This window comes from Trachypithecus francoisi, unplaced genomic scaffold, assembly GCF_009764315.1.
Source record: "Trachypithecus francoisi isolate TF-2019V2 unplaced genomic scaffold, Tfra_2.0 Lachesis_group20, whole genome shotgun sequence".
Classification (NCBI taxonomy): Eukaryota; Metazoa; Chordata; class Mammalia; order Primates; family Cercopithecidae; genus Trachypithecus; species Trachypithecus francoisi.
In genome coordinates, this window is record NW_022681466.1 from 11986456 (window position 1) to 12013023 (window position 26568).

Consider the following 26568-nt stretch of genomic DNA (forward strand, 5'->3'; position numbering starts at 1 on the left):
GATCATTTGAGCCCAGCCTGGGCAACATGGTGAAACCTTGTCCCTACAAAAAATACAAAAAATATTTGCTGGATGTGGGGGTGCATGCCTGCAGTCTCAGATGCTCAGGAGGCTGAGGTGGGAGGATCCGTTGAGCCTGGGAGGCAGAGGCTGCAGTGAGCCATGATTGCGCCACTACACTCCAGCCTGGGCAACAGAGCGAGTCTCTGTTTCAAAAAAATGTCCCTGCCTTGATTTGCTCTGAGTTGAATTGTGTCCCCCAGAAATACAGCTCCAAGTCCTAACCCTGGTGCCTGTGAATTTGACTTTATTTGGAAATAGGGTCTTTGCAGATGTAATTAAAGTTAAGATGGTATGTGTGCTGTCTTTATTTTATTATTATTATTATTTTTTTCTGAGACAGAGTCTCGCTCTGTCTGCCCAGGCTGGAGGACAGTGGGGTGATCTCAGCTCACTGCAATCTCCACCTCCTAGGTTCAAGCGATTCTCTTGCCTCAGCCCCCCAAGTAGCTGGGATTACAGGTGCACGCCCGGCTAATTATTATTATTATTATTTTTTAAGTAGAGACAGGGTTTCACCCTGTTGGCCAGGTTGGTCTCGAACTCCTGACTTCAAGTGATCCACTTGCCTCAGCCTCCCAAAGTGCTAGGATTACAGGTGTGAGCCGCTGCACCCAGCCGTCTGCTGTCTTTATGAGAGGAGAGACACACAGGGAGATGGAAGGCCCTGTTAGCATGAAGCCAGAGGTTGGAGGGACGCAGCCACATGCCGAGGCATGTCGGAGGTTGCTAAGGCACGAACAGATTCTTCCCAGGAGCCTGGAGGCAGCAGAACCATGCTGACAGCTTGATGTTGGAATTCTGGCCTCCAGAACCGTAGAGCAACACGCTTGTTGCTTTAAGCCACCCAGTTTGTGGTACTTTGTTACAGCAGCCCTAGCAAACTAAGACACTCTTTATTTTTATTTTTATGTTTTTTGAGATGGAGTCTTGCTCTTTTGCCCAGGCTGGAGTGCAGTGGCACAATCTTGGCTCACTACAACCTCTGCCTCCTGGGTTCAAGTCATTCTTCTGCCTCAGCCTCCCAGTAGCTGGGACTACAGGCTGCCACCACCATGCCTGGCTAATTGTTATATTTTTGGTAGAGACGGGGTTTCACCATGTTGGCCAGGCTGGCCTTGAACTCCTAACCTCAGGTGATCCTCTCGCCTGGGCCTCCCAAAGTGCTGGGATTATAAGCATGAGCCACTGTGCTGGGTTACAAACTAATACACTCCTTTCGGGCTTTTACTTTCACTTCTAGAAAGAAATCTTGTAGCTAATTATTTGTCGCATTTATTTTTATTTCCACATAGTCAGACTATATTTCCCAGTGTCCTTTGCAGTTAGCTATGGCCATGTGATCGAGTTCTGGCCAATAGAATGCGGCCAGAAGTGACATGAATGCCAGACCTGGGCAATGGAAACCTTGTGCTCCCCTTCGTGGGTCTGTGCCCCCAAGGTTGCCCCCAACACCTACTGAACTACTGTATGTGTGAAAAATGACCTTCTATTGAGGCTGGAGAGTTACTGTTCCAGTACTTAGCATAGCTTGGCTAATACAAGGAAATAATCAGAGATAAATAAAAGCAAAGATACACAGGCCAGGATGTTTCCATATTCCACATCATTTACTGGGGGCAGCCAGGGTGCAAGACAAAGTCACTTTTCTTTCTTTCTTTTTTTCTTTTTTTTTTTTTTTGAGACGGAGTTTTGCTCTTGTTGCCCAGGCTGGAGCGCAATGGTGTCATCTTGACTCACTTCAACCTCTGCCTCCCAGGTTCAAATGATTCTCTTATCTCAGCTTCCCTAGTAGCTGGGATTACAGGCATGCGCCACCATGCCCGGCTAATTTTGTATTTTTAGTAGAGACGGGGTTTCTCCATGTTGGTCTGGCTGGTCTTGAACTCCCGAGCTCAGGTGATCCGCCCGCCTCGGCCTCCCAAAGTGCTGGGATTACAGGCATGAGCCACTGTGCCACTCACTTTTCTTTTAATATTTAGGGCAGCATGACCCCAAGCCTTTGTCCTTTACATTTCTGGGCAGCCGTTCCCTTTGGGATGTCATAGGGGTCCCTTTAGGCCCTCCCCAGGTCAGCCTCCTGCCCCACTGTTCCCTCCATTCAGGGTTCATCCCATTGCTGTGGCCAGAGAGAGTCATCAGCATGCCTTGGGGCTGGTGTTCACTCTGGGCTGTCTGAGCTGTTCAGACTCTCCCTGCCATTGTGTGTTGCCTGCTCCTGTTTCTGCTTCTAGCAGTAGCTCCTTGGGGTCCTGCTCTTTAGAGTCATTCGACATACACTGGGCCAGGCATGATGGCTCAAGCCTGTAATACCAGCACTTTGGGAGACAGAGGCGGGGGATCACTTGAGGTCAGGAGTTTGAGACCAGCCTGGCCAACATAGGGAAACCACATCTCTACTAAAAATACAAAAATTAGCCAGAAATGGCTTGAACCCAGGAGGCAGAGGCTGCAGTGAGCCAAGATCGTGCCACTGCACTGCAGCCTGGGCAACAGAGTGAGACTCCGTCTCAAACAAAACAAAACGAAAAAACAAATACTATGTGCCCACACTGCGTACCAGTCGCTGGCTCTCTGCAGGGGGTAAAACGGAGATTGAGACAGGCATGATCCCTGTCTTCGTGGAGCTTCTATCTGGCAGGGCAAAGGGACATTAAAACAATGTTTCATTAGAATAGTGATGAATGCAATGAATATAATGTATAGGGTCCCATGGGAGTGGATACAAGGTAGGGTGACTATGTTTTATCCAAATCAGAACATCTTTGAGAATGTAAGAGGACGCTATTAATAATTATGCCAGAGCAATGAGTGAGAACCAGGGCTGCCTCAGGGGAGGCAGGACCTCTGGCCACCTAGGAGGAGACGAACCCAGCCCCTGACAAACCCTCTCTGAGCGGCTCCCTCCCAGCTTTGGACCCAGCCCTGACCAATAGCTCAGGGAGCCCACGCAGCTTGGATGAATTCTCCCAGGCTTGATTGAATCTCGCTCTTCCGAAAATCACCTTACCACTGCCTTCAGGGCCCAGGTGGACTGGAAACAAGCTCCCTGTATGTGATTAACACAATGGTTGAGAATAAGGACGAAGCTGTGACTCTCACATTTTGCTATGCATGGAATCACCTGGGATTCCAGGCTGACTCTGGGCTGCCATCTTCTAACATGGTGATGAAATGGGTGCAACTGGGGCACCTGGAATTTTATTGACTGATTGATCGAGACAGAGTCTCACTCTGTCTCCCAGGCTGGAGTGCAGTGGTACAATCTTGGCTCACTGCAACCTCCGCCTCTGGAGTTCAAGCAATTCCTGTGTCTCAATCTCTCTAGCAGCTGGGATTACAGGCCCACACCACCACACCTGGCTGAGTTTTGTATTTTTAGTAGATACAGGGTTTCACCATGTTGGCCACGCTGGTCTCGAACTACTGACCTCAAGTGATCTGCCCGCCTCCGCCTCCCAAAGTGCTGGGATTACAGGTGTGAGCCACTGCACCTGGTTATTATTATTATTATTATATTATTATTATTTTGAGAGAGAGTCTCGCTCTGTCACCCAGGCTGGAATGCAGTGGCACGATCTCCTCTCACTGCACCTCTGCCTCCCAGGTTGAAGTGATTCTCATGCCTCTGCCTCCTGAGTAGCTGGGATTACAGGCATGCGCCACCACGCCCAGCTGATTTTTATAATAGTAGAGATGAGGTTTCACCATCTTGGCCAGGCTGGTCTCAAACTCCTGACCTCAAGTGATCCGCCCGCCTTAGCCTCCCAAAATGCTGGGATTACAGGTGTGAGCCACCGCACCCAACCGATGATCTTTTATTTTCAAAATGTTTCAGAGTAATTTTTTTTTAATGTCAAACAATTTTGAAAAACATATATGTGGCAAAAAGAAAAGGAAAAAAGGAAATTCACAAAATCAGAACACCGATTCCTCTGGTTAACTTTTATTTTCTTAATTTTTGGGAAATCCCCCTGGGGGAGGGGGATTTATAATTGCCTACCCGGCCATGGTAGGCAATTATAACACAATGGTAAGGTTTTGTATATCTGAACATATCTAAGCCTAGAAAAGGTACAGTAAATATATGGTATAAAAGATAAAAAGTGGTATAGCTGGCCAGGTGCAGTGGCTCACGCCTATAATCCCAGCACTCTGGGAGGCCGAGGTGGGCGGATCACCAGGTCAGGAGATTGAGACCATCCTGGCTAACATGGTGAAATCCTGTCTCTACTAAAAATACAAAAAAATTAGCCAGGTGTGGTGGCGGACGCCTGTAGTCCCAGCTACTTGGGAGGCTGAAGCAGAATGGCGTGAACCCGGGAGGCGGAGCTTGCAGTGAGCTGAGATAGTGCCACTGCACTCCAGCCTGGGTGACAGAGCAAGACTCTGTCTCAACTGAGCACGACTCTGGTCTCTGGAGTTTGAGACCAGCCTGGCCAACATGGTGAAACCCCGTCTCTACTAAAAATACAAAAATGAGCTGGGTGTGGTGGCACGTGCGTGTAGTCCCAGCTACTCAGGAGGCTGAGGCAGGAGAATCGCTTGAACCCAGGAGGTGGAGGTTGCAGTGAGCCGAGATCGCGTTACTGCACTCCAGCCTCCCCACCAAGAGAGAAACTCCATCTCAAAACAAAAACAAAAACAAACGAACAAAGAAAGTAATTGTGCTGCAGTATTATGACTACTACAGCCTCACTAGGTGACAGGAAATTTTCAGCTCTCTTGTAATCTTATGGGACCACTGTGCTATGTCCAGTCCACCTTTGACCAAAGTCTGCAGCTCATGAGTGTTCCTTACAACATCCTTGTGAAATAGACACGACTAGTTTCCCAGTGTTACAGATTAAATGGGGCTGGGGTAAGTCCAGCTCCTCTCCCAGAGCCTCAGGGCAAGGAAATGACAGAGTGAGAACTGGAACCGAGGCCTGTGTGACTCCCAGCACAAGCAGGTGCTGGAGGGGCCCCGGCGGCCACTCGCTGGTTACTGTGCCACTCATTGCGAGGGTCTGGGCTCAGCATCAGGCGGCCATGCTTGGAATCTTCGCCCAGCCCTGGTCAGTGGAGAGATCTTGAGAAATTTATTTAATCTTTGTGTGTCTCAACTTCTTTGTTGATACAATGGATCTAAAACACAAGCTCTTCCCGGGGTTATTAGGAGGGTTACAAGCGTGAATTCTCAGGAAAAAGTCTTGGCTCCCCATCAATACTCACTAAGTGTTAGGATTATCATATTTTACTTACAGGCATGTTTCTCTAATCTCCCTATGAAAAGCAGAAGCAACGGTTGGGCTACCTTTGTCCCCTCAGGAGCTACTGTTCAGCTGAGAGCTTGGGAATCACTGATGTTATGTAAATTTTTATGTTACATAAAATTTTATTTTATGTAAATTGTACATAAAATAACAAATGGGGAGTTTAAAAAGAGACAGTTGGTCACATTCTTTGTATTTTCATAGATTATTAAAATGAAAGGTTACAAAATTTCAGTTTGCATATTATTATTATTATTATTATTTTTTGGAGACGGAGTCTCGCTCTATCGCCCAGGCTGGAGTGCAGTGGTGTGATCGCGGCTCACTGCAAGCTCTGCCTCCCGGGTTCACGTCATTCTCCTGCCTCAGCCTCCTGAGTAGCTGGGACTACAGGCGCCCACCACCACATTCGGCTAATTTTTTTGTATTTTTAGTAGAGATGGGGTTTCACAGTGTTTGCCAGGATGATCTCAATCTCCTGACCTCGTGATCCACCCGCCTTGGCCTCCCAAAGTGTTGGGATTGCAGGCGTGAGCCACTGCGCTCGTCCTATTATTATTATTTTTGAGATGGAGTTTCGCTCTTATTGCCCAGGTGGGAGTGCAATGGCGCGATCTCAGTTCACTGCAACCTCCGCCGCCTGGTTTCAAGCGATTCTCCTGTCTCAGCCTTCCGAGTAGCTGGGATTACAGGTGCATGCCACCACGCCTGGCTAATTTTTGTATTTCTAGTAGAGACGGGGTTTCATCATATTGGTCAGGCTGGTCTGGAACTCCTGACCTTAGGTGATCCGCCCGCCTTGGCATCCCAAAGTTCTGGGATTCCAGGCATGAGTCACTGCGCCCGTCCAGTTTGCATATTATTTACTGGATAATACATTTTCTCAATATAGTCTCAATCATATAAGCTTTCCTCCCCCACCCCATTTTTCTTTTTCTTTTTTATTTTTATTTTTGAGATAGGGTCTCTGTCACTTATGCTGGAGTGCAGTGGCGTGATCTCGGTTCATTGCAGCCTCTACCTCCTGTATTTAAGCGATTCTCATGCCTCAGCCTCCCAAGTAGCTGGGATTACAGGCATGCACCACCACACCCGGTTAATTTTTTGCATTTTTTAAATAGAGACGGAGTTTCGTCATGTTGGCCACGCTGGTCTCGAACTCCCCACCTCAGGTGATCTGCCTGCCTCGACCTTACAAAGTGCTGGGATTACAGGCATGAACCACTGCACCTGGCTCCTTTTTTGTTTTAAAATCCGCATAGGTACAGACCACATCTTTGTGATTCTAGCTTTAGGATCTGGGGGAGGAAGGAGGGGACTACCAATAATGGGATTTTTGACCTCGAATGGACACTGACCTTCATCCCTTCTCCACAAAGAATCCGTAGGGCCATAGACAGCAGTGTCTGATGCTGTCAAGCCTTGCAGATGGCTCCCCGAGTCCATCCAGACTCATTGGTCAGGGAGCCCAGGCTGGAAGGCCACCCAGTGGGGACTGGGCCTGGACACCTGCTCTCCCAGCTGCTTTGCCCTTGTCTTGCTCCACATCCCAGGTGTCCCAGAGAGGCTCTTCACTGCCCTTTGCAAAACAGCCCAGGGTGGGAAGGAGAGGCTGGGGTGCAGGTCCCCGTTCTATGATGGGCTCTCAGGCAGTCCCTTCCCTGATGCATTTCCTTCTCGGCTCTGTCTTTGCTGTGTTTTCCTTGGCTGGCTTTTAAAGGCTGGGGCTATGCAAAAATCCTCACTTCTGAAGGAAGAAATGTGGACAGTGGGCGAAGTTTATTCAGTAAGAGGCACTTTTCACCACAGTCCCTATGCTACCCAGGGACCCTCTTAAAAATGGGAATAACTTCGTTTCTGCTAAATCTATCTACATGCTTATTATTTTAAAAAATCATGAATAAAATAGAAAGGTGTGCTGTAGAAGGTGAAAATCACATGCATAAATACCACCATATTTTTAGACGGGTGGAGAGGGGGAGACAGACTTGCTGGTTTCCTGGCAGCCTCACATTCCCAGCTGAAGGTGATGCTGCAGCCCTGTTACCTCCTTTTCCTTCCTCTTCTCACTTCATTGTCAACAAAACATCTGACCTGCAGAGGGGAGTGGCTTGGGTTTTACTAAAAACAGAGTCATGATGCTCAGACAATAGCAACATTCTTCATGTCTATTTTGGTTTCCTTTAAGCTAAGCATAGATTTTTCTGGAAAGGACCGGAGTTGGCTGTTCTCCCTGCGTGGAAAACAACAGCTCAGCGAAGCACCTGGTTTTCTCAAGTTCCCTGACCTCCAGTCTTGCTCCTGATTCTTGATGACAAAACACATTCAATGCCCTTGATTGATTTAGCAGAGAAGCGGCAATGTTGCAGGATGGAATGCTGCCCATTCTGCCTGCAAATGGAATGCCTCAGCTGTGATGGTCTTCTGTTTTGAGAAAAGATTAGGTCAGTTGCAGCGGGTCAATGCTGAACTCAGAGACTGAATATCCAGCTGCCTTAGTTCTTCCTGGTAAAGGCTATATATCTGAGCCATTTATGCAACCCCCACTCCCATTTCCCCTGCATTTCTCCCTGCATTCACTCCTACCTTCTGTCATATTTGCCCCCAACACTCAGGTTTTATATTTGTTCTCTTGCTCACTTTGCTGTATCTGTAATTCTATTTGTCAAACAGTCCAAGTTTTAGGGCTAGAAGGAGTCATCTGGTCTCTACCTTTACATTGTAGGACAAGGTGCTCCCACTCTGTTCAGGCAGGCCAAGGGTTATTCTGCCTTTTTTTTTTTTTTTTTTGAGACAGAGTCTTGCTTGATTGCCCAGGCTGGAGTGCAGTGGTGCGATTTCAGCTCACTGCAGCCTCAAACTCCTGGGCTCAAGCGATGCTCCTACCTCAGCCTTCTGAGTGGTTGGTACTACAGACGCATGTCATCATGCCTGGCTAATTTTTTTTTTTTTTTTTGAGACGGAGTCTTGCTGTGTCGCCCAGGCTGGAGTGCGGTGGCTGGATCTCAGCTCACTGCAAGCTCCGCCTCCCAGGTTCACGTCATTCTCCTGCCTCAGCCTCCCGAGTAGCTGGGACTACAGGCGCCTGCCACCTCGCCCGGCTAGTTTTTTGTATTTTTAGTAGAGACGGGGTTTCACTGTGTTAGCCAGGATGGTCTCGATCTCCTGACCTCGTGATCCGCCCGTCTCGGCCTCCCAAAGTGCTGGGATTACAGGCTTGAGCCACCGTGCCCGGCCATGCCTGGCTAATTTAAACATTTTTTTTTTGTTGTTGTTGTTGAGGCCAGGCATGGTGGCTCATGCCTGTAATCCTAGCACTTTGGGAGGCTGAGGCAGGTGGATCACCTGAGGTCAAGAGTCCAAGACCAGCCTGGCAAAGAGTCCTGCCTCAGCCTCCCAAGTAGCTGGGACTACAGGCACCCACCACTACGCCCGGCTAATTTTTTGTATTTTTAGTAGAGACGAGGTTTCACCGTGTTAGCCACGATGGTCTCGATCTCCTGACCTCGTGATCCACCCGCCTCCAGCGAGACTCCGTCTCAAAAAAAAAAAAAAGTAAATGAGCCAAATTTCCTGAATTGAAAAAGAGAAAGTCACACAAGAGGCTTGCCTCCACGCACAGAAATGTAGAGTTTTAGATGTCTGCATGTGAAGCTATATCAAAGTAAGAATAAACTAGTACTACCAAGAAGTGGGAAAAAAAATTTAAAAAGGATAAATGCTCGCAAACGAAACAGATTAAACAAAAATTGTATTCGATGAACTTTTTTTTTTTTTTTTTTTTGAGACGGAGTCTTGCTCTCAGGCTGGAGTGCAGTCGGGTCTCAGTCACTGCAAGCTCCGCCTCCTGGGACGCCATTCTCCTGCCTCAGCCTCCCAAGCAGCTGGACTACAGGCGCCGCCATGTCGCCCCTGTATTTTTAGTAAGACGGGTTTCACCATGTTAGCCAGGATGGTCGACTCCTGACCTCGTGATCCGCCTCTCGGCCTCCCAAAGTGCTGGGATTACAGGCTTGAGCCACCGCGCCCGGCCCGATGAACTTTTTTTCATCGAATCTTGCTTCGGACTCTTCTTCATCTGAAGAGTCTTGCTCAGTCTCCCAGGCTGGAGTGCAGTGACCTGATCTTAGCTCACTGCAACCTCTGCCTCCCTGGTTGAAGCGATTCTCCTGCCTCAGCCTCCCGAGTAGGTGGGACTACAGGTGTGCGCCACCACGCACAGCTAATTTTTCTATTTTTAGTAGAGACAGGGGTTTCACCATGTTGGCCAGGCTGATCTCGATCTCTTGACCTTGTGATCTGCTCGCCTCAGCCTCCCAAAGTGTTGGGATTACAGGCGTGAGCCACTGCGCCCAGCTTTTCACTTGGTTTTCTATGAAAAAGAGAAAATCTGATTGACACTGTGGAAGATACTACACTAAAAAAAAAAAAAGTACTATATTTTCTAATATTATCAGTGTTTTTTCCTGAAGCTTTTTCAAAGCTTTTTCCTTTTGCCGCTTTTTCAAAATCTGGAAGAAACAAGGCGGTTGATTCCTTTAATTTCAGGAGCATGTAGCTTCATTTATAATAACAATGTTTTTTGAAAAATAAATAAACCGACAGTTTCATTTGTAGGACTGACTTTAATAACACGCCTCTACTGAACAAATGGCGACTAACGGGAAAATGGAATTACGGTAACCGAGGTAATGGGGTCAGGGACTCACTTTCCTTCGCTGCTTGTTGGGTGGCGCGGCGAGAACGCTCTGAGGAGGTTTGGTCTGTCGGCCACGCCGTAGGCCGCGATGCATTCTGGGTCCTGGCAATATGGCGTCCTCCTTGATGTGCTGATGAGATGAGTTTCCCTGTAGCTCCAAACCAGAGGGCAAAGCTCCCCTGATCCAATAAGCCCTCATTGTCCGTTTTCTCCGTGGTTCCGTGTCGCCCGTTTCTCAGGACTCGTTCTCAGGCAGGAGAGAGCCTCGGGGCTGAAGGCCAGGACCAGCCAGGCCGCGCGGACCTGAGGTTGAGGAACCGGGTGCGGGCGAGCACGATGGGCCGGTCCTGGCTCTGGTTGCGGCAGCTCAGACGAGTGCGGGACCCGCAGGGCTGAGAGTGGCTGGAGGAGACCCAGGGCCCTTTGAACCCAATCCCTTGGCCGGAGACCTCGGCCCAGTGGGCGAACCGGCACCAAGAGCGGCCTGCCTGTCCTCGGAACTGCTGAGGCGTTGGAGGCCGAGAGCAGGGTCATCGTGAGGCCTGAAGTCTCTTACGCTTTTGACAGCTCCGCTCGCAGCCCCTCTGGAAACGTGCAGCCTCAGGAGCAGCCAGTGGCTTGGGACTTGGGCTGGTGTGTGTCTGCGGAGCTTCTTGGGCTACCCCATTTCCTAGCGGCCCCCACCTCCCCACTTCCCGCTCAGAGTTAGCGATAAGGATCTCAGACTTTTTGCCTGAGTAAGGGTCTCCGCACTCTCCATCCATTTGTTTTTCGATTTCCCGTTTTTCTGTTTCTTATTTCACCAATTCTGATACACGCTAGTTTTTAAGGCTGGAGGTTCTTGAGCGCTTGCTGCCAAGGACTCCCCCACCCCCTCCCCCACTGATGGAGTCCGAAATGCTGCAGTCGCCTCTTCTGGGCCTGGGGGAGGAAGATGAGGCTGATCTTACAGACTGGAACCTACCTTTGGCTTTTATGAAAAAGAGGCACTGTGAGAAAATTGAAGGCTCCAAATCCTTAGCTCAGAGCTGGAGGATGAAGGATCGGGTAAGTGGATTCTGAAGGCACCCCTTGAACTTGGTAGTTTCTCCAACAAAGAAAGTTTACAGCCTGAAAAGTGTCCTTGGGAAAGCGCCGACATTTCCCCCCAGCTACACGTTGTAAGTCAATTAGAAAGCAAAAGCCATTTCAGACTGCAGTTTTTGGTTGAAAATGGGAAAGGCTGTTTTGATTAGTCGTTATTCACTGGGTAGTGTTAATTCAATTCCAACTAAGTTCTGATTCAGATAATAAAAGTTAAGCAAATTTGAAATACAGCATTGCGAGTATTTACATGCTCTTCGGCATACTACTTTGTTCTGTTAACACTTAGAGGAAGGGCAAGGTGTGATATAATGCTTATACCCACATAATTAGTCTACTTTGTAAAATGTCCAAGCTGGGTGAAGTGCAGAAGTCTGATATACTATGCTAGGAAACGAGATTACTGGAAAATGTTCAACTAGTAACGAATTAGTGCAAAGTTATTTTAAAGTTACAGTGAACTTCATTCTAGTCTTCTAAACAATTTGTCTTGAAGCTAGACTTTCCTCCTTTTATGTAGCGTCCTGTTGCTGTCACTTGGAGACAGGATTTCTTTAATCGTGAGTTAGGGTATGAGGCATTGAGTGCAGGTTTCAGGTTGTCCTCATGGTGTTGGAGTGTGGAGAGTGATTCACAAGCAGCTGGTAGGAAAGAAAACAGCTGAATTTTGTTGAATTTGTCCTTCATAAGACACCATCTGTTTCCTGTTCTCAAAAGCAAAAGGGTGGTACTGCTTCTCATGTATGCACACTTGTAATTTGTCTTTTTGTAGGTTATTTTCTCCCTCTAGGCTGCTTTTATTTATTTGCACGTTTCAGTGGTATAAAAGAGGAAGTTGGTGTTACAAGGTTTGATTTCCTCTAGGCTTATGTATATGTTTATGGAATATTATTGTTTTTTAATATATGATGATGAACATATATAAGATTACACTTCTGGGCTGGCGCGGTGGCTCACACCTGTAATCCCAGCACTTTGGGAGGCCGAGGCGAGTGGATCACCTGAAGTCAGGAGTTTGAGACCAGCCTGGCCAACATGGTGAAACCCTGTCTCTACTAAAAATACGAAAATTAGCCGGGCTTGGTGGCAGCTGCCTGTAATCCCAGCTACTCGAGAAGCTGAGGCTGGAGAATCGCTTAAACCTGGGAGGCAGGGGTTGCAGTGAGCTGAGATCGTGCCATTGGACTCTAGCCTAGGAGACAGAATGAGACTCTGTCTCAAAAATAAATAAATAAATAAAGATTACACTTCTGGTAACTCTAGTCAGTCAGTAGTAAGCAGTACTTTAGTTACTGATTTGGCTTACTTCTAAAAGGTTAGAAAAATTTGTTTAATCGAAAAGCAGTTTAAGGAGTTAAATAAGTTAGACACTGGGGGAGGTTGTATAAATTCTATCTTATGAATATCTTTAGTAGTAATTATATAGTTAAAAGCTTTTGTGGTAGCTATACATATATGAAAATACTTTTTTTTTTTTATTCTATGTGGAGGGCAGTTTTTTTTCTTTTGAAATGTGGTTCCTTCAGCTGTCCTAAACCTATGTTCCAACTGTTCGAAACTGATTAATGTGTATATATTTGATCTTTTAATTAAAACATTAATTTGTGAATGATCAACATTCCCTAATAAGCTTTTCACAGGTTGTTAAGAGAAACAGAAGTTCTGTGACTCTTAGTAACTACTGAGATTGCTGCTTAGAAAGCAGCTGGGGAGAAAGTTTGCGGTATCTGTTTTTTCAGTGGAGAAAATCAGCAGCTAACATCTTCAGCTGAGTTTGTGGGAGTTTGGAATCTTGTCATCTCTTCCCTCAGGTCAGACCTTGATGGACCATTTCACACACCCTATAGGACAGCAGTTGCAAACTCAAATGATACTAAGAGTGAGAAGGTAGCATCAGTGAATGAAACAGGCCACATTTAAGAAGAATGATGGCATAGATTCACAGATAAAGATAAATGGCAGCTGACATTTGACACAGTGTGTGTGACAGTTTCTGGAGGGTGGGAACAGGAGCTCCCTGATGCCGTAACTGAAGGGGCAACTGGGCCTTGGCCAGGCCTCTCTCTTTCTTTGTCTTTGAGAAGCCAGCAAACTTTTATTTTTTTAAATGTAAAGTCTTCCAATTTGTAAATATTCTTACTAATTCAGATATATTACCAAACACATTGTAGTCCAACACTGTAGGCTGAACAAACCGTTTGTGGAGTGTTTTTCTGTTTTTTTTTTTTTTTGAGACAGGGTCTTGCTCTGTCATCCAGGCTGGAGTACAGTGGTGAGATCACACGGCTCACTGCAGCCTCGACCTCCTGGGCCCAAATGATCCTCCCACCTCAGCCTCCCCAGTAGCAAGACTAGAAGTGTGCACCACTATGCCTGGGGTTGGGAAGTCTCACTGTGTTGCGCAGGCTGGTCTTGAACTCCTGGGCTCAAGCAGTCCTCCTGCCTTGGCCTCCAAAAGTGCTAGGATTATGGGTGTGAGCCAACATGCTCAGCCTGGGGTGGTTTTTTTGTTTTTGAGATGGAGTTTCATTCTTGTTGCCCAGGCTGGAGTGCAGTGGTACGGTCTTGGCTCACTGCAACCTCCACCTCCCGGGATCAAGCTATTCTCAGATTACAGGCGCCTGGCTAATTTTTAAAAATATTTTTGATAGAGATGGTGTTTCACCATGTTGGCCAGGCTGGTCTTGAACTGCTGACCTCAGGTCATCTACCTGCCTCAGCCTCCCAAAGTGCTGGGATTACAGGTGTGAGCCACAGCGCCTGGCCCTGGGGAATTTTTTGACCAGCGGGTTACCTACGTAAGAATCTCTGTTACCCAGGCCTCCAGACCACACTGTCTCACTGTGCTGGAGGTGGCCTCCAGTCTGGTGGAACAGCATGACTAAAGTGAAATGCGTGAGTGTTATTCTGTGCTAGGAGCTACGTCAACTCCTTCCTGGTGGCCATTGACTGCCCTAAATGCAAGCTGAGATTTTGCTTCTCGTGACTAACGTGCAATTCCATACACTTTTATTTTGTGCATATAGTAATGATTACTCACTGGCATCCTATTTAGTGGCCTTGCTACAGATCCCTAAAGTTGACATCTTTACCAAAGCTGACTGACTGATGATTCCCAAGAAGTTTCTTTTGCTCATTGACATCTGGCATCCTTCCAGAGCGACAGCCTGTGCCTGCTCGCAGTTGGGACGCCTGCCATTTTTGTTTTCAGTCAGTCTTGGTTTTCAAATGCCACTTTTACCACATTTTAATTTATAAGTTAATTTCTTTTTTTTTTTTTTTTTTTTTTTTTTTTTTTTTTTTCGAGACGGAGTCTCGCTCTGTCGCCCAGGCTGGAGTGCAGTGGCCGGATCTCAGCTCACTGCAAGCTCCGCCTCCCGGTTCACGCGATTCTCCTGCCTCAGCCTCCCGAGTATCTGGGACTACAGGCGCCCGCCACCTCGCCGGCTAGTTTTTTTTTTTGTATTTTAGTAGAGACAGGGTTTCACCGTGTTAGCCAGGATGGTCTTGATCTCCTGACCTCGTGATCGCCCGTCTCGGCCTCCCAAAGTGCTGGGATTACAGGCTTGAGCCACCGCGCCCGGCTTATAAGTTAATTTCTAAGTTAACTTCTAAGTTTCTAATTTTAAACCGTTAGTTTAAAATTATTATTATCAAGTTAGTTTGTTGTTTGGTTAATTCTGCTATTTATAGTGAATGAGGCATGCATGCATCCGTAGTGTTTTTAGCTTACAATTTTCAAATAATTAGACGTATATGAATTGTAGTTCAGAATGAATCATTCACAGACCTTTGGCTAAAACAGATATGTATATATCTCCCCTATTTGTGTTTTTGGCTCACTGCAACCTCTGCCTCCTGGGTTCAAGCGATTCTCCTGCCTCTGTCTCCTGAGTAGCTGGGATTACAGGGGCCCGTCACTAGGCCTGGCTCATTTTTTTTGTATTTTTATTAGAGACGGGGTTTCACCATGTTGGCCAGGCTGGTCTCAAACTCCTGATCTCAGGTGATCCACCCGCCTCGGCCTTGCAAAGTGCTGAGATTACAGATTACCACTGGTCTAACTGTGATACTTTATAGTTATCACAGAGTTCATTTTCCTACTGGAAAGTGGGTAGTGGGGATAAGTGGTCTCAGATGACTCTTTGCCCTGGAATATGTGGGATGGAATCAGGGATGCTTGAGAGCTGTTGCTCTGAAAGTGTTGACAGACATGCTATGTCTACACACATGTAGACTGGCAGACATACTGTCTACATGCAGGTAGCACCCCTGGCAGACATGTTCTGTGTACACGTGTGTGGGGTCATTGCCAGACACACTATTTCCATGCATGTGGAGCACCACTGACAGGCGTGCTATGTCTACATGTGTAGGGGATGTAACGGTAAGATGAAGAAGACTATTCTGTAAACCATTCTCTAGGCTCAGTTGCATTGCTCTGTAGCCATACTTTGCATAGGTCATGGAGGAAGCAGAGTAGATCTGTTCAGCTAATACACGGACTGCCAAAGGTTTAGGCAGCCTTTTCCGCACGGGTAATAGCGATCCTTCATAATCCTATACTACCCCCTCTGCTTTCCTCACCTCGCGTCCTCTCCACGTTCCAACTGTGCCCTGTTCCACTCCCCTGAGACTGCTCTCCACATGGCCACGGTTTGTTGCTAAATAGAAAGTTCTCTTCTCTGTCCTTATTTCACCTTTCAGCAGCATCCCACAACGTGGACCATCGCCTCTTCATAAAGCTCTTTCCTCACTTGCTTCTGTGCCTTCACGAAACTTGGATTTTCCTCTTAGGTCACTAGTTGTTCCTTCTCAGACTCCTTTGCTACCCGACACCTAAATGCAGGGGCACCCCAGGAATTGATCTTGGACTCCATTCTCTGTTCTGGGTGTGCCCCTCCCTAGCAGATCTCATCGGGGCCCAGGATTTTAAATACTGTCTACACGCCAGTGATGCTTAAACCCCCAATCTTTAGTTCTGATCAGGCCTGAAATTTCTGTCTTCGATGCCTACCTATTGCCTGCGTTTCTTAGTTTTCTCCATCACCACTTGCCAAAACCACCATCCACTCAGTTGTTCAAGCTGTAAGTTTAGAGTTTATCCTTAATTATTTCCTCTCCCTCTTTTTATTGCTGCATCCAATTCATTAGACATCAGCGTTACTTCCAAAGCATGTCTTACATTGGCCTGCTTCATTTTGTCTCCACTGCTGCAGCCCCAGTTCAGGCAGCCGCTGTCTCTTGTCTGGGTACTCCATGCGTGTCCTGACTGCTCTCCCTATGTCCATTCTTGCCCTGAAACCAGTTTTTCACATAGCAGTCAGAGGAATCTTTTATTTTTATTTATTTTGAAATGGAGTCTCTCCCTGTCACTCAGGCTGGAGTACAGTGGCATGATCTCGGCTCACTGCAACCTCCGCCTCCCGAGTTCATGAGATTCTCGTGCCTCAGCCTCCCGAGTAGCTGGGACTACCAGTGCATGACACCACGCCAGGCTAATTTTTTGTATTTTTCGTAGAGATGGGATTTCACCATGTTGGCCAGGCTGGTCTTGAACTCCTGAGCTCAAGTGATCCTTCCACCTCGGCCTCCCAAGGTGCTGGATTACAGGCATGAGCCATCACAGCTGGCCAGAGGGATTTTTTGAAAGTGTGAATCAGATTCTGTTACTTCCTTACTGGTGGTCTCCATTGGCTTTCTCTGTGCTTAAAGTAGAATGCAGACTCCTCTTGCTAGTTCACAAAGCCTTCATGATTTGGCCTCTGCCTGCTTTTTCTGCTTCTTGGATAGAAACTCCTGGAATGCTTTTCTCTCTGATCTTTGCACACCTGGCTCCTTCACGTCATTCATACTTAGCATCTAGGTTCCTTCCTCAGAGAGGCCCACCATCACCCCATCTGAAGCAGCCACCCTATCACTCATAATCCCTCATGATGGCTCTTTATTTCTCTGATGTTTTTCTCCCTACTTCCTCCTGGAGATGTGAGCTTTTCATCATAAAGCAAGGACCTAGTCTAGTCTATGCTAGTCCATAGGACAGTGCTTGGCACATAGTAGGGCTTCAATAAAACTATACTGATACAAAATTGATAGTTTACAAAGGGCTTTCACATACGTTATCTTTAAGGCTCAACGGCACCATAAATTACCTAGGGATCATTATCTCCACGTTACTGATGAGGTAACTGAGGTTTTAACTGAACGGCCTGCCTAAAGTTACGTAAGTAACATGGCTAGCAGTGACAGGAAATGGAACCTGTCCAGAGGGAGAAACAAAGTTTAGTTCAAAATAAAACCAAAACTGTATCATAATGTCTCAACTGAAAAATTTATGTTAGGAGGTCATAGGGTCTAACATAGCAGACCAGCAGATCAACATTGGGCAGACAGAGAATGATGCTCAGTCTGCTCACAGCATGTGCCCTGTGTGCTGGGGCTTCCCCTAGACCATTGGAGGGATCCACAAGGTCAAAACTGTTTTCATAATAATGGAACACTGTTGGTCTTTTCCACTCTGTTGATATCTGCACTGACAGTGCTAAAGTGACGAATCAAGACAGCAGTGCCCAGATGTACTAATAGTTCCTGATTTCTTTGCCATGCACGTGGAGAGAATGTCCTTGCTAATAAAGCAGTGAAAATGATGACTTTTACTAAATCTTGACTCTTGAGCACACATCTTTTTCAGACTGTGTGTGCTGCTGCTTCTGCTGCAGGCAAAGCCCAGTGGCTGCCTGGAGGAGGGGTATCTGCTGCCCTCATGGACACAGCATGCCCCAGTGGAATCACCGACAGGCCACCTCTGGATATTCAGGCCTGTGTACTCGGCAGACGTGTTTCTGAACATGAACTCAGTGAGCTGTCACTTCAAGGAATACAACTGACAGTATTTGTTGCCAGTCATGAAATTTGAACCTTCAAGTGAAAATTGGTTTTGGAAAACTTGTATCTGCTGCTGTGAGCTTGGCAGCTTCCCAAGACTTAAAGATGTTTCCGTGAGATCCATAGTGATATTAATGAATGGAATTAATGTTGTAGAATGAAATGTGCCCACATTTGGAACATTAGCATGATTCAGTGAACCAGTATTTCCAGATGACCAATCCATGATATTACAAAATCATCCATGGGTAAAAGATCCATTCAATGTTAGACCAGTGGATTTTAATGTAATAGGGTACAAAAAGTTCACCAGTGGATAGGTGTTTTTGGTTTTGTTTTTTTTGAGATGGAATCTTGCTCTGTTGCCCAGGTTGGAGTGCAGTGGTGTGATCTCGGTTCAGGCTCTCCTATTGCTCCAGATTTCTAGTGCGTGTCCAGAGGGAGATGCACCACCACCTACCTAGTAGCTCTTGTGCTGGGAGTGGAGGAGCACGCAGTCTGTCTGAAGGAACGTCCACTCTGTCTGGCAAGGAGGAGGTGGCCTGAGGTTCAGCCAAGGTGGATCGCTCATGGGCAATATCCTGTCTCTCCAGGGCCCTGCTGCCTAGATAGACTGACAGACACGGTAGCACCAAATTATAATACACAGGTATAGGTATCAATCATAGTAATTACAGGTGAGAATGACATTATTATTGGGAGCATCTTGATTTAGTATTAAATAAGTAAATCATTTGCATTGAACTGCATTTATGAAAGAAATCATTCACATTGACCAGCATTAAACTCCCAGCAGCCAGTGACTTCATGTAGTTGGTGATGGGGAACTGCCCCAGGATTCCAGCTGGGGAGTTGTTGTGCATCCATTTGTGTTTTGAAATACCTTACTGGCTATGGATGGAGTGGGGCGATTGGAGAGGGGCGAGGCTGGAGGCGGGAGCACCAAGTGGAGAGGAGTTGTGCTAATCCAGGTGAGAAACCCTGGGGGCTGGGCTTGGTGGCTCACACTTGTAATTCCAGCACTTTGGGAGGCTGAGCTGGGAGGACGTAAAAAGTTTTTTTTTTTTTTAATCTAGATAGATACTTTCTTTGTGGTTCCTGAGACTCACATGAGACACTCACATGAGACACTCACACGAGTGCTTGTGTGATTGTAAGGGCAGTGGCCACCGTCAGGGCCTCCTGTTTCTCCAGAAGTCTGTCTCACCCCTCTCTCATCCCTCTACTGCATCCACAGACAACAAGATCTTTCTAAACACAAACGTATGCACAACAATTCCCTGGCTGGGATTCTGGAGCAGCTCCCCGTCACCAACGACATGCTGAGCCCAGGAATTTGAGACCAGCCTAAGCAACAAAGTGAGGCCCTGTCTCTACAAAAAGTAAAACATAAGCCGGACGTGGTGGTGCGCACCTGTGGTCCCAGCAACTCAGGAGGCTGAGGCAGGAGGCTCACTTGAGCCTGGGAGGTGGAGGCTGCAGTAGTAAGCTATGATTGCACTGCTGCACTTCAGCCTGAGTAATAGAGTGAGACCCTGCTTCAGTAAAAACAGCAAAAAAAGAAACGTTGGGAGCCACAGAAGAGGCAGCTGCGGTAGGAATGGGCACTAGAGCATGGATCCTACTGATTTAAAGAAAGTAGAAATAGAGTGTGAAGTGGGTGGGTTCCAGTGGGCGGAGTTTGTGGGTCTAGTGTGGACCGGCTGGCTGGTACAGTTCCGCTCTTTTTATTTGCTCTTGAAGTGGATATACTTTTCATTAGTGAGTCTCATGCGAGTTTCAGGAGCCACAGAGAGACCATCTGCCTAGATTAAAAAAAGAAAACTTAAAACATGCTGGCCGGGCGCGGTGGCTCACACCTGTAATCCCAGCACTTTGGGAGGCTGAGGCAGGCGGATCACCTGAGGTCAGGAGTTTGAGACCAACCTGGCCAGCATGGTGAAACCCCGTCTCTACTAAAAATACCAAAAAATGAGCCGGGCATGGTGGCGGGTGCCTGTAATCTCAGCTACTTGGGAGGCTGAGGCAGGAGAATAGCTTGAACCCGGGAGGTGGCGGTTACAGTGAGCCAAGATCTTGCCACTGCACTCCAGCCCAGGTGACGGAGTGAAACTCTGTCTTATTGTTTCGTTCCGAAGAGCTGTGGAAGAGTCTTGAAATGGATACGAACATTTCCTCCTCATTATCACCCTGTGGAGTTGTAGAGCTAGAGTTTTAACAAGATACCATGTGGATTACACACAGGAGCTGTCCTCCAGGTTTCTGACTCTATCCTCCTCTTATTCAAATGACTTTAAAAAGGACTTTTGGAGGCTAAGGTGGGAGGATCACTTGAGGACAGGAGTTCAAGACCAGTCTGGTCAACATGGTGAAACCCCCGTCTCTACCAAAAATATAAAAATTAGTCAGGCATGGTGGTGGATGCCTGTTACCCAACTACTTGGGAGACTGAGGTATGAGAATCGCTTGAACCCGGGAGGTGGAGGTTGCAGTGAGCCAAGATCAGGCCACTGCATTCCAGGCTGGGCGACAGAGTGAGACTTTGTCTCAAAATCAATCAGTCAATCAATCAGTACAAAAATAAAAAGGTATTTTGGTCATCTACAATACTTGTTTCAGGAGAGCTGAAGTTTGATACCTTTTCTAAGTCTAAATATATGGAAAATGGCTGGGCACAGTGGCTCACGCCTGTAATCTCAGCACTTTGGGAGGCCGAGGAGGGCAGATCACTTGAGGTCAGGAGTTCGAGACCAGCCTGGCCAACATGGTGAAACCCTGTTTCTACTAAAAATCCAAAACTCAGCCGGTCATGGTGGCAGATACCTGTAATCCCAGCTACTCTGGAGGTTGAGGCAGGAGAATCACTTGAACCCTGGAGGCAGAGGTTGCAGTGAGCCGAGATTGTGCCACTGCACTCCAGTCTGGGTGACAGAGCGAGACTCTGTCTCAAAAAATAATAATAAGTAAGTACATAAATATATGGAACATGCCATTCCAGTAACTATTTGGCATTATAAAGCAATGCTTTCACTGTGTTCTAGACTGGGCACAGTGGCTCATGCCTGTAATCCCAGCACTTTGGGAGGCTGAGGCGGGTGGATTATTTGAGCTCAAGAGTTTGAGACCAGACTGGTCAATGTGGTGAAACTCTGGCTCTACAAAATACGAAAAATTAGCCGGGCATGGTGGCGTGCGCCTGTGGTCGCAGCTACTCGGATAGCTGAGTCAAGGGGATGGTTTGAGTCAGGGAGGTCGAGGCTGCAGTGAGCTATGATCGTGTCACTGCCCTCCAGCCTGGGTGACAGAGCTGGACCCTGTCTCAAAAAAAACCCCTGAAACCTTTAAACGTGTCACGTACTGGTAGGTGTGACTCTGCAGAGAATTTTCATGCCTTTAGAGGCAGAACAGGAAACAGCTGAAGAGGAGACAGTCCCTAATAACAAGTTTGAATTTTACCCAGCTGTCGGTATATTTTTCAGGTGCATTTATTGTTCTTGACTAGTACTTTTTGTATTTTAAAATGTTGATGTAATTTCAAACTGACAGAAAACCTGTAAGAATAGTATCATGAGCTTCCCTATAGCCTTTGCCCAGGTTCCCAGATTGTTTACGTCTCGGCTTGTTTACTGTCGCCCTCCATGTACATATTCAGACTGAGTTGGAGATGCTGTCCCCCTTCTACTCCTAAACACCGTGTCTGTCTCCGCAGAGGAGGCCATTTTCTTACGTAAGCACAGTGCCGTTGTGAGAGTCAGGACGTGTATCATGGATATGTGCTCCCGGCTCTCTAGTTCAGAAGGTCAGGTGTTGCTGCCTGCCCAGTACTGTGTTCATTATGCCCCGCCTGTCACCCAGGATCATGCGTTGCATTTGGTGGTTGTGTCTGTGTAGCCTACCTTAATCTAAAGGAGTCTCTCGGTCTGTTTTAGACTTTCTTGACCTTGATTTTTTTAAATTGTGGTGAATTTACCATCTCGACCATCTTTCAGCACACAGTTCAGTGGCAGTAAGCACACCCACATGCTTGTGCAGCCGCCACCAGCAGCCATCTCCAGAAGCTTTCCATCTTCCCAGACTGAAACTGTCTCCATTAAACACCAACTCCCCATTCCCCTTCCCCAGCCCTTGGTAACTGCTGTTCTACTTTCTGTCTCTGTGAACTTGTTGGCCTTGCATGTTGTAGATTGTCCTGACTTTGAGCTGCCTCGTCTCTCCTCATCGTCATACTGAGGTGGGGCGTTTGGGGTAATGATGCGTCTTTTTCCGTGAATCCCATCAGGAGCACACGGCGGTGCTTTGTCCCGGTGCTGTCATGCTCATTTGACCCGTTACCATCAAGCCCTTTCTTGCTGAGTGGCCGCCTCCTGGCTGATGCTGCCATTTTGCCATACCTGCTTAGGAGCACGTCCTGGCTTTCCAGCACAGCCAGAGGGCCCAAGCTCACTCTGCACCCTCGCTGCCCCAGTCCTGGAATTAGCCTTTCTCCAAGGAGCCTGGTTCCTGTTAGTGGCGAATGGCATTGAGAAGCCAAGAACATGTGCATTTAAGAGCTGGGGCTGTGTGCCAGGCCCTTGGTATGGCATGCGTCTCCTGTTGGTTGGCCCTCTGAGCAGGAGAGAGGATGGCGCTCTCTGTGTCTCGTTTACCTCTTGTTTCTCTGTGTATGCTGGAAACCATGGATGTGCAGAGAGAGCTCCAGTCCAGCTCCTCACCATGATCTGTTCTGCCCTTCCCGCTTTTCCTGCTACCACTCCCTCCCCAGCCATGGGAAACCAGCTCCATCATCCTCATTGAATCACCGGCTCAAACCTGGAATGCACAGAAGGGAGCCTCCGAATGGCCAGCCCTGGCCACTTGGGAAAGCAATGCTACAAGAGGTTGGCTTCATTGTTTTCTGAGGTAAACATTACCTATGGTGAAATGCACAGACCCCAGCTATCTGAACAATCGACTCATGCTGTCTAAAAGTAAGTGTCAGCATTAGTCAGTGTTTTGTGGGGAAATTGCTGTTTTTTTTTTTTTGAGATGGAGTCTCGCTCGATCGCCCAGGCTGGAGTGCAGTGGCCGGATCTCAGCTCACTGCAAGCTCTGCCTCCCGGGTTTACGCCATTCTCCTGCCTCAGCCTCCCGAGTAGCTGGGACTACAGGCACCCGCCACCTCGCCCAGCTAGTTTTTTGTATTTTTTAGTAGAGACGGGGTTTCACCGTGTTAGCCAGGATGGTCTCGATCTCCTGACCTCGTGATCCGCCCGTCTTGGCCTCCCAAAGTGCTGGGATTACAGGCTTGAGCCACCGCGCCCGGCCAATTGCTGTTGTTCTACATAGACGGCACTGCATGTAGGGTTGCATGGGGAGAAGGGGATGGAAGACATGGTCATGGCCCTGTAGGAATTTACATCTTATTAGAGAAAAACAACATCCTTATACGCAGCTGAGTAAAAGCACAGTGCAGTCATGATCTGCCCTTGAGTAACAAGGTAGCGATTTCAGGAATTCTGCTGCTGGCCATTGAGATGGTGCCTGTTCTGTACCAGAGACTTGGCTGAGCGCCTTGCTGGATGGACTGTGGAGTCCATGGTGGCTGAGACGAAGATCTGTGTACTCAGGTGGAGTGGTTGGGGGAGCAGGGCGGAGGATGGACAATGAATTCACAAATGACTGATTTATAGAATTTAGTCATTCAGCTACTATCATCAAGCCCCTTCTCTGTGCCGGGCACTGGGCTAAGTGCTGCAGATACCGTGGGGAGTAATTCTTGCATTGAAGGCGTTTTCCAGTCTATCAGGGGAGATGGATGACAGTGCAGGAGGCAGGGTGTGAGGTGGTGGTGGCTGGATGGGCCGGACAGAGATAGGCCTTCTGGAGGTGGGAGCTCTAAGCCAGTAGCTGAAACAGAATGGAGGGGAGAGGGCGGAAGGTTCAGCCGGAGGAACTGGGACGTGCAGGAGCTGGGAGGTGAGTGAGTGGGGTCTTCAGGGAAACACTGTTGGGGGTCCTCCTACAAGGGGCCCTCCCTCGCGCTGTGGGAGCCGGCTCATGCCCGCCTGGTGCCCAGTGCCTGCCATCCCCTTCCCACACTGCTACTCCCCAACACTTGGCTACGTGTTTGTTTTGTCTCCCCACTAGGTTGTTGTATAGAGAACAGGGACTCTGTGTTCACCACTGTGTCCAAGGCTGTTCCCGGGGCGACTGGCAGTCAATAGGTGATCAATAACTGTTGAGTCAAGGAAGGGAGCAGAGACCCTGAGAAGAGAAGAATTAAGACACCTGTGAACCGGCGGGCTGGGTAGGACAGATCCTGACCGGCTTATCAGGCCACAGGAATTTGGATTTTATCTTAAGGACAAGTAAGAAAGCTTTTAAAGCAGGGTGGTGACATGTTCAGAATGGCATTTTATTTTATTTTATTTTTAATTTTTTTTGAGACAGGGTCTCACTGTTACTCAGGCTGGAGTGCAATGTCGCAGTTACTGCTTACTGCAGCCTCGACCTCCCTGGTCTCAGGTGATTCTCCTGCCTCAGCCTTCTGAGTATCTGGGACTACAGGCATGTGCCACCATGCCTGAGTAATTTTTGTATTTTTTTGTAGAAACAGGGTTTCACCATGTTGGTCAGGCTGGTCTTGAACTCCTGGGCTCGAGTGATCCACCACCTCAGCCTCCCAAAGTGCTGGGATTACAGACGTGAGCCACCGCGCCCAGCCCAGGGGATGGTATTTTACAAAGATCCGTGTGGCTGCAGATTGGGGTGTGTGAGTATGTGTATATGTGTCTGAGTGTGTACATGTGTTTATGTGTGTGTAACTGTATGTGTGACTGTATACCTGTAAGTGTATATGTGTGAATATGTGTTTGTGTGAGTCTGTGTATGTGTGAGTGTACATATGCTTATGTGTATGCATGTGTGTTGATGTCTGTGTGTGTGTATGTGTGTACGTGTTTATGCGTATGTATTTATGTGTCAGTGCGTGTGTATTTGTGAGTATATGTGTGTGTGAGGGAGGAGCATAGTGTGGGGTGGGGAGGCTCTTGAGGGTAGGAGGAGATGAGGGTCTGGTGGCAGCTCGGGCTGGGAGTGACAGGCCCGGCAGCCGCAAGAGCCCCTGGAAGCATAATTGAGACCCTTAGTAACTGCTTAGGTGCAGGAGGAGGTAGGGTGACACGCAGCCTCCTAGTTGGATGTAGGAGAGAAAAGCAAGATACACCGGGCATTTGGAAAGGCAAAGAACACGTGTTTGCTTGTGAGAACGTACAGAATGTTTTGGTGGGATGTGTTGAAATTGTTGCCTGAAACGATGGTTGATCTTGTGCCCTCGATGTCTGGCCTTGGTTTGCCCCTGCTACCCCTCGCTCCCCTGCTTGGGGGCTGGGTGGTCTTGACAGTTTCCCCAGTACACAGTGAGCATCTTTTAGTTTGATGTTTTCTTGGAGAGCTGTTTATTTTATCCTTAAAAGTAGATCAGACAAGGCCGGGCGTGGTGGCTCACGCCTGTAATCCCAGCACTTTGGGAGGCTGAGGTGGGTGGATCACTTGAAGTCAGGAGTTCGAGACTAGCCTGGCCAACATGGTGAAACCCCGTCTCTACTAAAAATACAGAAACTACCTGGGTGTGGTGGCGCACACCTGTAATCCCAGCTACTCAGGAGGCTGAGGTAGGAGAATGGCTTGAACCTGGGAGGCAGAGATTGCAGTGAGCCGAGATTGCACCCCTGCACTCCAGCCTGGGCAACAGTGCAAGACTCTGTCTCAAAACAAAAAACAAGGGCCTGGACAACAGAACAAGACTGTCTCAAAACAAAAAACAAGGTAGATCGGACAAGCAGTTTAAAGATATATTAAAACAAAAGTACTGTCAAAAAGTTAAATCCGATTTTTCCTGGATTTTCTGTAAGTCCTTGCTGAGGTCCAGATGTAGTTTTCAGCTAGGTGTGACCGTCGCCTGCCTTGTCACTGATATCTTGAAGATGCTTCATGTTGGCACATGTGGCTTCATTGGGTGGGCTACCATCCTGCATCAATAGTGGGTGGTTTCGATGGTTCCTGGTCTGTTGCTGGTCTGGCCTGGCAGGGGGCAGAGCTTGGGTCAGACCCGCAGTTTGGCCTCAGGGCTCAGGCTCCAGAGAACCGCTGTGCAGCCTTTTACTTCATACACACAGCTCTTTTCACCAAGATGTGTTTTTACTGGGTCAGCCGGTGTGAATGTTTTCCCTGAAGAGTTTTTAAATTTTTAAAAAAATTTTTTTGAGACAGGGCCTTGCTCTGTCACCGAGACTGGAGTGCAGGGGTGTAATCATAGCTCACTGCAGCCTTGAATTCCTGGGCTCAAGCAATTCTGCCACCTCAGCCTTCAGAGTATCTGGGACCACAGGTGCACACAACCACCAGCCTGCTCTCAAACTCTTGGCTTCCAGGGATCCTCCCTCCTCAGCCTCACAAAGTGCCGGGTTTACAGGCATGAGCAACTGTGCCTGGCTCCTGAAGAGTTTTTGTTCTTTAAATAAAACTTTAGACTGAAAATGGCCTTAATAGTTGAAAAACATTTTAACATTTTATTTTTTTTAAATTTGGAGTAACCCACTTCCTTGA

At 47.7% G+C, this 26568-nt stretch overlaps 1 protein-coding gene across 2 annotated transcripts in view; it reads left to right on the top strand.

Moving 5' to 3' along the window:
• The first annotated feature begins 10094 nt into the window (after window positions 1–10094).
• RPTOR (regulatory associated protein of MTOR complex 1) overlaps window positions 10095–26568 on the top strand; it is a 418953-nt gene continuing 402479 nt past the window's right edge. Inside the window, exon 1 of one of the 2 annotated variants that reach the window (XM_033182532.1) lies at window positions 10095–11061. Coding sequence is in view for 1 of the 2 variants with exons in the window: in XM_033182531.1 (XP_033038422.1) it covers window positions 10900–11061 (162 nt within the window). In the remaining variant the exon portion in view is untranslated. The remainder of the gene's footprint in view (window positions 11062–26568) is intronic. The other variant, XM_033182531.1, reaches the window with a different exon arrangement.